This window comes from Myotis myotis, unplaced genomic scaffold (genome assembly GCF_014108235.1).
Source record: "Myotis myotis isolate mMyoMyo1 unplaced genomic scaffold, mMyoMyo1.p scaffold_m19_p_6, whole genome shotgun sequence".
Lineage (NCBI taxonomy): Eukaryota > Metazoa > Chordata > Mammalia > Chiroptera > Vespertilionidae > Myotis > Myotis myotis.
Genome location: NW_023416368.1, coordinates 81,875,410 through 81,887,759, shown reverse-complemented (window position 1 = coordinate 81,887,759; position 12,350 = coordinate 81,875,410). Strand labels below are relative to the sequence as shown.

The window sequence follows — 12,350 nt, the reverse complement described above, 5'->3', positions numbered from 1 at the left end:
AAGCCACGAGTATTGCCCAGAATTAGAATCGCCAGGGCAGCTGAGGAGCAGTTTGGGAGGAAGCGAGTCAGGAGTTGGCTTCGAACCTTCCATACAGAGCAACCAGAACCACAGCCCCACCAGCAGCACTTTCGTCAAACTATGAGAGAGAAGTAACTCGGTGTGGCTTGACGTGTGGGAGGTCAAATATACCGGCAGTAGGACAGGAAGCCATAGCAGTGAAATTGGTGCAGGGGGGCAGATGGGGAACGCGGCATTTTCTAACACAGTGGTTCTCAACCTTCTGGCCCTTTAAATACAGTTCCTCATGTTGTGACCCAACCATAACATTATTTTCGTTGCTACTTCGTAACTGTCATGTTGCTACTGTTATGCATCGTAATGTAAATATCTGATACGCAGGATGGTCTTAGGTGACCCCTGTGGAAGGGTCGTTCAACCGCCAAAGGGGTCGCAACCCACAGGTTGAGAACCGCTGTTCTAACAGGAAAAACCCAAATTATAAGCCAGTATTCATGGCAAGAATAGAAAGCACCGCCCCCCCCCCCCCCCCCCCCCGCCCCATCACCCTTCACCCATGACCCAGCCCCCAGCACATTCTGCTATTAGTAAGCCGGGCATGACATGAGGACCAGGCACCACAGAAGTGTCATGCAAGAAAGCAGTTTCAACAAAGCTCAAGGCTGACCCCAGCTGGTTTGGCTCAGTGGATAGAACGTCGGCCTGTGGACTGAAGGGTCCCGGGTTCAATTCCAGTCAAGGGCACATGCCCAGGTTGGGGACTTGACCCCCACAAGGGGGCGTCCAGGAGGCAGCCAATCGATGATTCTCTCTCATCATTGATGTTTCTAACTCTCCCTCTCCCTTCCTCTCTGAAATTAATAAAAACATAAATATTTTTTAAAAAAACACCACAAGACTCAAGGCTGGAGGCAGAGGTCTGTCCTTCTGAACCAGGTTAGGAATTCGGCTCGAAGGAGGCCTGCTGGCACATGTTCTAGTTCCCTGAGTCTGGCTAGGATTTCACTGAGTCAGGAAATGTGCCCTGGTTTCAGAGATATTAAAATGTGGGAAAACAAAACACATGGCCAATGATAATCCAAGAGGATGCCATCGATGGCAAGACACATCTCAGCGCCACGCATGTTAAAAATGGGGAAATGTGCAACTCACAAGTGATGAAATATTAAAACACAGTCCCAGTGGCCCCTTGGCTGAACCATTAATCTGGTCACATAGGCTCACCCTTCCCCTAACTCCCCTCCCCTTAGGGTCTTCCTGCCAGAAGCTGGCTCAGGAAATGGCAGTTCATTCGAATAGGAATAGGAAGTTTCCACCGTCAGTGCCTATCTTCATACAAAGATACTGCAAGGAGAAAAAGAGAAACTAAAAGAGGAGCCAAATTTCACCAAGTCGCCACAAACAAAGGAAAATTACCACCCAGCCCAGTGTAAAATTTAAAGCGCAAGGAAGCAAATGCAGCTGGGAAGGAAGAACACAGAGCAAACATACGGGGAGAAGAGAAACAGGAGGTGGTAGGATTCAGGAAAGAAAGAGGAGAGGAAGACAAAAGCGTGCAGAAATGCAGGCAGTTCTAAGGAATGAACATGGCAAGGCTCAGCATGATCACACTTCGAAAAGAAGAGCAGCAGTGGACTGCACATGAAATCAGGCATGCATGTGTTTTCTTAAATGGAGGCTGAGTAGGAAATTAAGTTACTGCAAATTGGAAATTAACTCCCCCAATCCACCCTCATCCTCACCCCACCTGCAAAAGCAGCGTTGCCAGTTATGCTAAAGTGGTGGAGGACTGTCCGGCCTGTGTGGCTCAGCGGTTGAGCACCGACCTATGAACCAGGAGGTCACGGTTTGATTCCCGGTCAGGGCACGTGCCCAGGTTGTGGGCTCGATCCTGGTAGGGGATGTGCAGGAGGCAGCCAATCAGTGATTCTCTCTCTTTGTGGATGTTTCTCTCTCTCTCTCTCTCTCTCTCTCTCTCTCTCTCTCTCTCTCTCTCTCTCTCTCCCTCTCCCTTCCCTTCTGAAACCAATAAAAAAAAATTTTTTTTAAGTGAAACTGTGTGTGCAGCAAACCTTACCACCCCACCTGATCATTAGCATCTACCTGGAAGCACAAAGACACCTGGCAGGCAGGGCTGGGTAGAGGTTTACCGAAAGGATTTTCTGCAGCTGTAGGTCATTTTCAACCATCAGGACATTCACTTTGGCTTGAGCAATGACGTATTGACAAGCATCTGCAGAGTTGGTGGCATAAATACCAACACAGAGGCCCCTGGGGAAAGAAAACACACATGCCTGTCATGTGCGTGTGAGCCCGGGGTGGGGGTGGGGGGATGTCCTGGGTGGCGGGGGGCTAGGGGGAGGGCCTGCAGGCAAGTTCTGAGTTTGCAGCTTTGGCAAAGCTTCCCTCCCTCCACAGCTCAACAAGGACAAAAACAACAAGAGATAAGGATGATGAAAGCAGCAACTCCTGTGTTGTCGTTATGATGTAGGCTCATGGAACCCCCACAACAGCCCATTTTACAGTTGAGCAAACTGAGTCAGGGCAGTGACGTCACTGTTCAAAGTGCCATGGCACATAACAAATGCCAGAGATGGGATCTGGACCGTCCCCCGCCCTCAGGCACCGTTCCCTCCACGGGCAGCCTTTTGTTCTTGTTTTTGTTTTGTTTTAATTCTCACCAAAGGATATTTTTCCCATTGCTTTTCAGAGAGAGTGGAAGGGAGGGAGGGAGAGGGAGAGAGACAGATAGAGAGAGAGAGAGAGAGAGAGAGAGAGAGAGAGAGAGATGTGAGAGAGAAATATATCCATCGGTTGCCTCCAGCATGCGCCCTGACCGGCCTGGGGATCAGATCTGCAACCCAGGTACGTGACCTTGACTGGGGAATCGAACCCGAGACACTTCGGTTCGTGGCCAGGATGTTCTTGCTTTTAACCACCCTGTCCTGGGTCTCATTGGCATCTCCCTGGTGGCTGATGACATCAAACATCTTTAAACTACTTATCACCTACTTCGCTTTGTAACATCTCTTGTTCAAGTCTTTTGTTCACTTAAAATCTTTTTGTCTTTTTACTACTGAGTTCTAGAAGTACCTTCTATATTCGAGATACTAATCATTTGTCAGGTAATTGGTTTGTGTGTCTGTCTCGCCTGCCCACGTGGGGCTGAGGCTGAACTCCCTGTTCACACCTCGGGGAGGCCCTGAGTAGGCTCATCGACATTAACAATGAACAACGCATGGTCTTACCCTGCTAGGATGGTACCGACGGAAGCAATAACCCACTCAGCGGAGTTAAACCCCAGGATGCCGACTCCATGGAACCGCTCCAAGCCCAGCTGGGGAGGTAAAACAAACAGAGACAGGAAACGGAAACATGGAAGGTTTTGCTTCTGGTGGGATGTGCTCACTGCAGGGGGATAAGTCCGCGTTGAGGCTAAAATCTGGGCGCGAGGCTTTTGTGACGATTGGGCACCTGCTTGGCCTCCCTCGGGTTAAAACCCCTTTGGTTTATTTCATGGGTTTTACTTTTGTTGTGGTGAACTATTTACAGCACGAATATACCATTTGGGCCGATTTTAAGTGTACAGCTAGGGAGCATTAAGGACACTCGTGTTGTATGACCACCCCCACCATCCCTCTCTCCAGAATTTTTTCATCTTCCCAAACTAGAACTCTGTGCCCATTACACACTAACTCCCCATGCCCCTCCCCCAGGCCCTGGCTCCCACCATCTACTTCCTGTCTCTGTGGATCTGACTCCTCTAGGGACCTCCTATGAGTGGGATCACACAGGGTTTGTCCTTCTGTATCTGGCTTATGTCACTGAGCAGAATGGCCTCAAGGTTCATCCATGTTGTAGCAGGTGTCAGAACTTCCTTCCTGCCCTAGCCGGTTCGGCTCAATGGCTAGAGCGATGGCCTGCGGCCTGAAGGGTCCTGGGTTCGGTTCCGGTCCAGGGCACATGCCAGGGTTGTGAGCTCGATCCCCAGTAGGGATTGTGCAGGAGGCAGCCAATCAATGATTCTCTCTCGTCGTGGATGTTTCTATCTCTCCCTCTCCCTTCCTCTCTGAAATCAATATAGATTTCTATATTGATATGGATATCTATTTAGATATGGATATATATATATATTCCTTCCCTTTTAAGGCTGAATAATATTCCATCGTGTGATGGACCACATTGTGTTTCTCCATCATCTGTTGACAGACTCTTGGGTTGCTTTCCCTTTTTGGCCATTGTGAATGGCTGCTGTGTGAGTGTGCACATATGTGTTTGAGTCTTTGCTTTGAATTCTTTTCTTTCTTTTTTTTAATATATTTTATTGATTTTTTACAGAGAGGAAGGGAGAGAGATAGAGAGTTAGAAACATCGATCAGCTGCCTCCTGCACATCTCCTACTGGGGATGTGCCCGCAACCCAGGTACATGCCCTTGACCGGAATCAAACCTGGGACCCTTCAGTCCGCAGGCCGACGCTCTATCCACTGAGCCAAACCGGTTTTGGCTGCTTTGAATTCTTTTGAGTACATACCCAAAAGTGGAATTGCTGGGTCATTTCAGTGTTTACTTTTGTTATGAATTGCCATACTGTTTTCCACCGTGGCTGCTCCATTCTACATTCCCACCAGCAATGCATGACAGTTCCAATTTCTCCACATCCTCACACCACCTGCCATTTTTCTGTTCTTTTTAAAAGTAATAGACACTCTAATGGGTGTGAATTTATTTTCATTTTTAATAACAAAAGTACTCAGAGAGTGATATCCTAGAGTGGTGATAAGTTGCACTTTTAAAGATGGAGCCTTGGTCAGGATGTGGCAGAGGATGAGCTGGGAACCTGGACTTGAAGTCACCCCTTTGATTTGGGGCAACTCCAACTTTGTTGGCCCTTTAGTCCTACGAGGCCAGGCTGGCGGTTACCCTGCTCTTCGGGAAACAGGCATTTGGTGTTTCTCTTGGTGACAAAAGGCTGTCCTCCTGGAAGCTGCCTCTACTCATGTGCACATAAACGGACATATTTCCGATTGGGTCCTGAGGGTAGGAGAGTAGAGGGTCCTTGAGCTCCACAACTAAGAGCATAGCTAACAAGGATCGACTTTTGGGAGAGGGAAACTAACCACAGCACTATGGCCCTGGGCGGGCAGCCAAGACAAAAGCCGGCCCAAGCACATGGTTCTTAATTGTGACATATCACAGTCTTTCAATGAAGACACAGGAGCATCAGGGAGGGGAGAGAAGAATTGGGATGTAGGTCAAAATGTGACCCAATTTCCTGTATATCAAAACCACTAGCAGATACCCTTCTACAACGGGAGATACCGAAAGTATTCATTGTCTCCTTTTCTGTTTGCTGGTTTTATATATTCACTAGAGGCCTGGTGCATGGATTCGTGCACCAGCGGGGTCCCTCGGCGTGGCCTGCAGTGATCGGGCCGCAGCAGATGGCCGGGGAGGAGCCCGAGCCCAGACTGGGTGCCGGGCCACTCCAGCCCATCCCAGACCCGCTGTGCCTGCCACCGCTGCTCAAGTAGGCTCACTGCCGCTCTGCTGCAGTCTCTGGTCCCGATCCTGGTTCTGATCCTGGTCCCAGTCTGGATGGGGAGGGGCCACAGGGGGAGTGTCTGCGGGAGAGGCTCGTGAGCCCGGTGTGTGGCACCCGTCGGTCAGCTGAGTGGTGCTCCCACTGTGGGAGCGCACTGACCACTAGGGGGCAGCTCTTGCATTGAGTGTCTGCTCCCTGGTGGTCAGTGTGCATCACAGCGACTGGTTGTTCCACCATTCAGTCAATTTGCATATTAGGCTTTTATTATATAGGATTGTCTACTGCTGCATTACACATTACCACAAACACAGCACACATTTATTATCTCAGTTCCCACAGGTCAGGAGGCTGGGGGAAGTCTAACTGGGTCCTCTGCTTAGGATCTCCCAGTGCTGCAGTGAAGGCCTCAGTGGGGCTGTGGCCTCCTCTGAAGCATGACATCTTCTCCTGCACTCATAGATTGCAGAATTTATTTCCTGTGGTTGAATGAATGAGGCCCTGTTTTCTTGGTAACTCTCAGTTGGGGGTAGACCTCAACTCCTACAGGCTGTCTGCCACCCACTGCCCCATGGCCCATCCACTACATGGCAGTTTGCTTCCTCAAGGCCGGCAGGAGAATCTCTCCTTTAGTGCATCACCTGATTAGGTCAGGCCCACCCTGAGCATTTGTCCCTTTGATGAACTCAAAGTCAACTGATTAGAGACCTTAATGACACCTGCTAAATATCTTCACCTTTGCCACCACAGGAGGGAAAATCCTTCATTGTCACAAGTCCTGCCCATGCTCAAGAATATGAGACTAAAAGCATGAATATACCAGAGGCTGGAATCTCAGGGTTGTCTTAGAGTTCTGTCTCACATGCGTATTAAACTGGCCAAGATGAACGTTTTTGATATGATGTTGGCAAGAATATAGACAAGCAGATTCTTTCATACATTTGAGTGGGCATACAGAGGCATCTCTGAATAAGATTTCATTGTACAAAAGAAGTTCACTGTGGCACCATATGTGGTAGCAAACGGCTGGAAACAACTTAAATGCCCACCGGTAGGAGGATGGTTAAGTCAAACATAATTGCAGTTGTTGAAAAGAATGTGGTAATGGCGGCTGCCTGCATATGGAAGGGGTCAAGAACTGGAAGGCCTGGCCAGTGTGGCTCAGTGGTTGAGCATTGACTATGAACCAGGAAGTCGCGGTTCGATTCCTGGCCAGGGCACACTGTGCGAGTTCCAAGCCCTCCAGTATGTGGTGTGGAGGCAGCTGATCACTGATTTTTTCTCATCATTGATGTTTCTATCTCTCTCCCTTCATCTCTGAAATCAATAAAAATATATTTAAAGGAAAAAGAATTGGAGGGAAAATTTTCACCAGTTACCCTTCATATCTTGTGGTGCCTTGTGCATTTTATGCCATATGTATGTATATGTATTTCCTATTCTCAATGAGTGATTGAATAAGTAATATGGAAGGAAGGAAGGAAGGAAGGAAGGAAGGAAGGAAGGAAGGAAGGAAGGAAGGAAGGAAGGGAGGGAGGGAGGGAGGGAGGGAGGGAGGGAGGGAGGAAGGAAGGAAGGGAGGGAGGGAGGAAGGAAGGAACTCATTCACCTTGAGCAAGGCTTTCGCAGCCTTCCGACAAGCCTCGAAGTAGTGGTTGTAAGTCAGTACTTGCCATTTTCCACAGCTCTTTGATGCAAGGGCTGAATAAGTCCCAAATCGGCTGACTGACTCCCGAAAATATTCCGGGATGGTTACGGGGGCCTCATGGCCTGGCCCATGTTTTGACATCCTCAGAATGACTTCTCCATCTGGACGAATGGTCCACAGTCCAGGACTAGGTGGCTTTGTTTCTAAAAAAAAAATACAATGCACATACCTTAATTTAAAAATGCGTTATTCCTGCCCTGGCCAGCTTGGCTCACTGGTTAGTGTGTCAGCCCTCAGACCGCCGGGTCGCAGGTTCAGTTCCCAATCCAGGGCATGTGGCTCGGCTGTAGGCTCCATTCCCCGGCCAGCTGGGGCACAGGCAGGAGACAACCAATAGATGTGTCTCTCTCACATCAATGTTTCTCCATGCCCCCCCTCACCCTCTTCACTCGCTCTAAAAAATTCAATGGGAAAAATATCCTCCATGGAAGATTTTTAAAATTATTAAAAATACTTTATTCCCCCCCCCCAAAACAATGCTAACCCTCATCTAAGTTTGTTTGGAAAATGGTGCTGATAGGTTTGCTCAAAGCAAACCTTTGATTTGTAAAAAAATGCAGTGTAAAATGAGGTATGTCTGTGCTGTAGACTGGGTGGCTGAAACCACAGACATTTACTCTCTGGCAGTTCTGGCGACGAAAAGTCTCAGATCCAGGTGTCGGCCAGGTGGTTTCTCCCGAGGCCGACCCTCGGGTGACTTGCTGGCAATCTTTGGAGTTCCTTGGCTTATGGAAGCATCACCTGGTTTCTGCCTTTATCTTCACATGGTGTTCTCCCTGTGTGTGAGCCTGTGCCCAGATTCCCCTTTTATAAGGACACCAGCCATATTGGATGAAGACCCCTCCTATCTGCAATGACCTTATTTACAAATTACGCCACATTCTGGAGTCCTGGGTAGCTGAATTTGGGGGGATGTCTTAGTCTATTTGGGCTGCTATAACAAATACCATAAGCTGGATCATTTAGGAACAGCAGGTAGGTCTTTCTCACAGTGCTGGAGGCTGAGAAGTCCAAGGTCAAATCGCCAGCAGACCCAGAGTCCCGGCCTCTGGTTCAGAGGTGTTGTCTCCCCGTGGCGTCCTCGCAGGGTGGAAGGGGCAAGGGAGCTCCTGGGGCCTCTGTTATTAGAGCACTAATCCCACTCAGAAGGGCTCCAGCCTCATGACCTAAACACCTCTCAAAGGCCCCCCACACACACTCCTAATACCATCACATTGTGGGGGCATAGGTTTCAACGTATTCATGGGGGAAAACAAACATTCAGACCATAGCAGGGGAACACAACTCAACCCATAACCACCAACATCAAAGGAAGGCTAGTTCATAGAGCCCCCGCCAGCACCCCTCCCTCAAGGAGAAGCAGCAGTGGGAGTCCCACCAGCTTACAACGAAATCACCCAGGGGAGCCGGGGCAGGGGGAGTGCGGGGGGCAGTGAGGAGACTGTCACCTGGGAAATGGAAGTCAGCTCATCAGCCTCCCTTGCCCCCGCCGTTCCCGTGGCCAGAATGAAACCTGGGGGCGGGGAGAAGCTTAAAATTGGACCAAAATGTAGGGGGTGTCCCCTGGATAGGGTGGGGATATTTTAATGACTGTAGTGGGCTGGAAAGTGTTCCCTCCAAGTTCATGTCCAGAATTTCAGAATGTGACCTTGTTTGGAAATAGGGTCTTTGCAGGTGAAATCAGTTGAGGATCTCAAGATGAGACCATCCTGGGCTGAGGGAGGGCCCTAAACCCAATGGCCGGTGTCCTTCTAAGAAGAGGAGCGGACATAGACATGCCCAGAGTAGAAAGCCACATGAAGACAGAGGCAGAGACTGCAGTGACGAGGGTGCAGGCCAAGGAGCACAGGCAGCCTCGGGCAGCCTCGGGCAGCATGGAGGAGATTCTTGGTCACGGCCTCCAGGATTTGGTTTTGGACTTCTGGCCTCTAGCACGGGGGGGCGGGGGGGGGCAGTATGTCCCTGTGGTTTCAGCCATGCCATCTGGGTGCTTTGCTATGGCAGTCCCCGGGATAATACAGGGACCACAATGAGATTCTGAAGATGATTCGTTTTGCGAACGACTGTGAAAGTTATCGTCTCGCCAAAACGTTATCCACATGGAGAGGGCAGCTGTGAGTGAAAGCAGGAAGGTGCTTTATCATCCCATGGTGCCCCCTGAGTGGCTCAGGCAGTAAAATGGTTACAACATGATAACAAATCATTATTACTACAGCTGCACTATCTATTACAACAAAAGCACAATGTGCTAATTAGACCAGACAGCCGAACGACCTTCCGGACGTCATTCTGGACATCCTTCTGGCTTGCTGTGGCTGCAGGGGCCTAGGCAGAGGCAGTTAGAGACAATCAGGCAGGCAGGCGAGTGGTTAGGGGTGATCAGGCAGGCAGGCAGAGTGGTTAGGGGTGATCAGGCAGGCAGGTGAGCAGTTAGGGGTGATCAGGCAGGCAGGTGAGTGGTTAGGGGCGATCAGGCAAGCAGGCAGAGAGGTTAGGAGCAATCAGGCAGGCAGGCAGAGTGGTTAGGAGCAATCAGGCAGGCAGGCGAGCAGTTAGGAGCCAGCAGCCCTGGATTGTGAGAGGGTGCAGGTCAGGCTGAGGGTAACCCCCTCCCCCGTGCACGAATTTTGTGCACTGGGCCTCTAGTATATATATATAATATTACATCCACACTACATGCATTACTTCTGTGCAAGATATATTACATTTGCACTCTATATTACTACATCTGCACTATATATATTATATCTGCATTATATATAATATTACATCTTCACTACATATACAGCGGTGGGCAAAAGTGTGTTTATTGATGGCAGTCAAGAACTCTGTGCCAAAGTGTGCTTGAGTTAAGCAAGTAGACTGCAAGAATGTGTAAATAATGAAGGCCAGCAATTTGAACACTTAACGAGATTGTACCTAAGTGCACTGTGCCACTGTGACATTCTTTTGAATAAAGCTATTATAATAACCATAAGCATACGAACAACTGTAAACCTACGTTTGCCATTTTTGTATTACAGCTGTACTATATATAATATTACATCTGCAATATATACTCTAAATCTCTACTATATATTACATCTGCACCCATATACATTACATCTGCACTATATGTATATACACAATTATATCTGCACTATGTATATTATTACATCTGTATTATATATAGCTAGAGGCCTGATACATGAAATGCGTGCAAGGGGGACAGCCCTCACAGCTGTGGCAGCTGCCTTGGCCCTCGCAGCCCCGGCTTCATCCAGAAGTTCGTCCGGAAGGTCATCCAGACAGTTGTCTGGACGGTCGTTCCCCTGTTTGGCCGTCCAGTCTAATTAGCATATTATGCTTTTATTATTACATATAATTACATCTGTGCCATATATATATAAATACATATATATGCTTCCTCCCACACGGACTCACCTCCTAATAGGGAGGTGCTTGTCAATGCTGCCGTGACACAAGCAAAACAAGCAAGGCTCTGAAATCACAAGCCTGTACTCCTCATTAGTGGCAGAGAACCCCACCCCACCCCCACCTTACCCCCCGGGGTCCGGGCGCAGACAGGTGGCCGTGTCCTGACTCTCCCCGATCAGGCTCTTTAGGAAAAGCTGGCCAGGTCAGTGCCCCTTTCTCCTCCCACACATGCCTTTTGTTTTCGTCATGTCTACTTCAAGGTCCTGCGCCTTCTCTTCTTAAATGGTTGGGGTGTCAGCACTTTCAGGTCCGCAGAGACCATTCTTCACGGAGCTGCAAGGACAGAGCCGGGAACTTAGTAGGATGAGCAAAGGCCCTGCAGGGCCCAGCCCAACTCCCACCCAGCGGCCGCGTCTGCCTGGACCCGGGGGTCGTCGGTCATGACTGCTCTGGGCCTGGGAGGAGAGGAGAGTGGCACGGGTGTGGGATCAGAGAGCAGCTGTGCAGTCCAGAGGGCATTCCATCTGTGAGTTTCCAGAGGTCTCCTAAAGGCTGGAATATAGGGGTCAGGTCTCTATGTGATCTTGTAAGAAAACATTTTGAAGTCTCCTGAGGGAAACCAGCTCCCCTCCGCCTCCCTGCAATGGACGCAGCAACACAGAGGCATGAGCTATTGATACGGCCATTGGAGTGGGTCTCCAAGGCATCACACTGAGGGGGAGAAGACAGATTCACACGCTTTATGATTTCATTTATGTCACTTTTTGGAAAAGGCAAAACTAAAGTGACAGAGAACAGCCCGAGGTTGCCAGGGGCTGTGGCCGGAAGAGGGTTGACTACAAAGGGGAAACATGAGGGAGTTTGGGGGTGATAGAAATGTACCATATCTGACTGTGTCGGTGGTTACACGACTCTATGGATTTGTCAAACCTCATAGACCTGTCTTGGACTCTACTGCATGTGGGAAAAGTATACTATACGTCTTAAATGGGCCATTTAAAAATCTTCTGTAGCTAATTGGCTGGGTTTTCAGGTATTACTAAAGATAAAACGTAAAAAGAAAATAATTTATTAGCAAAGAACTCCCCATTTTCTTTATAGACGTGAGCTGTGTTCATATACTAATTCTGCACGAGTTGTTAAAAAGTCTTCATCACGCCCTGGCCAGTGGCTCAGTTGATTGGAGCATCATCCCGCGCACCAAAAAGGTTGCACCGGGTTTGACTTCTCGTCAAAGCACATACCTGGATTGCAGGTTCAATCCTCAGTTGGAATGCACACTGGAGACAACCAATCATTGTCTCTCTCTCTTCTCTCTCTCTCTCTCTCTCTCTCTCTCTCTCTCTCTCTCTCTCTCTCTCTCTTTCTCTCTCTCTCTCCCTCTCTCTCTCTCCTTCTCTCTCTCCCTTCCTCTCTCTAAAATAAAAAAAAAATTTTTTTAAGATGCTGAGGGTCAGTATCTTTGGCTCAAAGCCCAAACGTGTGACTGTGGTGAGACCACATCCTAGTGAAATACGCTCCTGAACGACAGTCAGACGCTGACTCCCAACGGACGCCCACGTGCCCGTCTCCCACACCACTGGCACCTGCCATTCTTCACGCGGTGAGGGTCAGGCCGTCACGGCAAGGCACTGGTTGCTGAGCCATCTGGACACTCAAGTGT

General features: G+C 49.1%; 1 protein-coding gene across 1 annotated transcript in view; it reads right to left on the bottom strand.

Annotated features, from left to right (window-relative positions):
• ACSBG2 (acyl-CoA synthetase bubblegum family member 2) overlaps window positions 1-10,935 on the bottom strand; it is a 31,036-nt gene extending 20,101 nt beyond the window's left edge. Inside the window, exons 1-4 of the mRNA XM_036315210.1 lie at window positions 10,920-10,935; window positions 7,172-7,413; window positions 3,270-3,358; window positions 2,172-2,292 (exon numbers count right to left, since the gene is read on the bottom strand). Coding sequence (XP_036171103.1) covers window positions 2,172-2,292; window positions 3,270-3,358; window positions 7,172-7,413; window positions 10,920-10,935 — 468 coding nt within the window. The remainder of the gene's footprint in view (window positions 1-2,171; window positions 2,293-3,269; window positions 3,359-7,171; window positions 7,414-10,919) is intronic.
• Window positions 10,936-12,350: the final 1,415 nt, after the last annotated feature.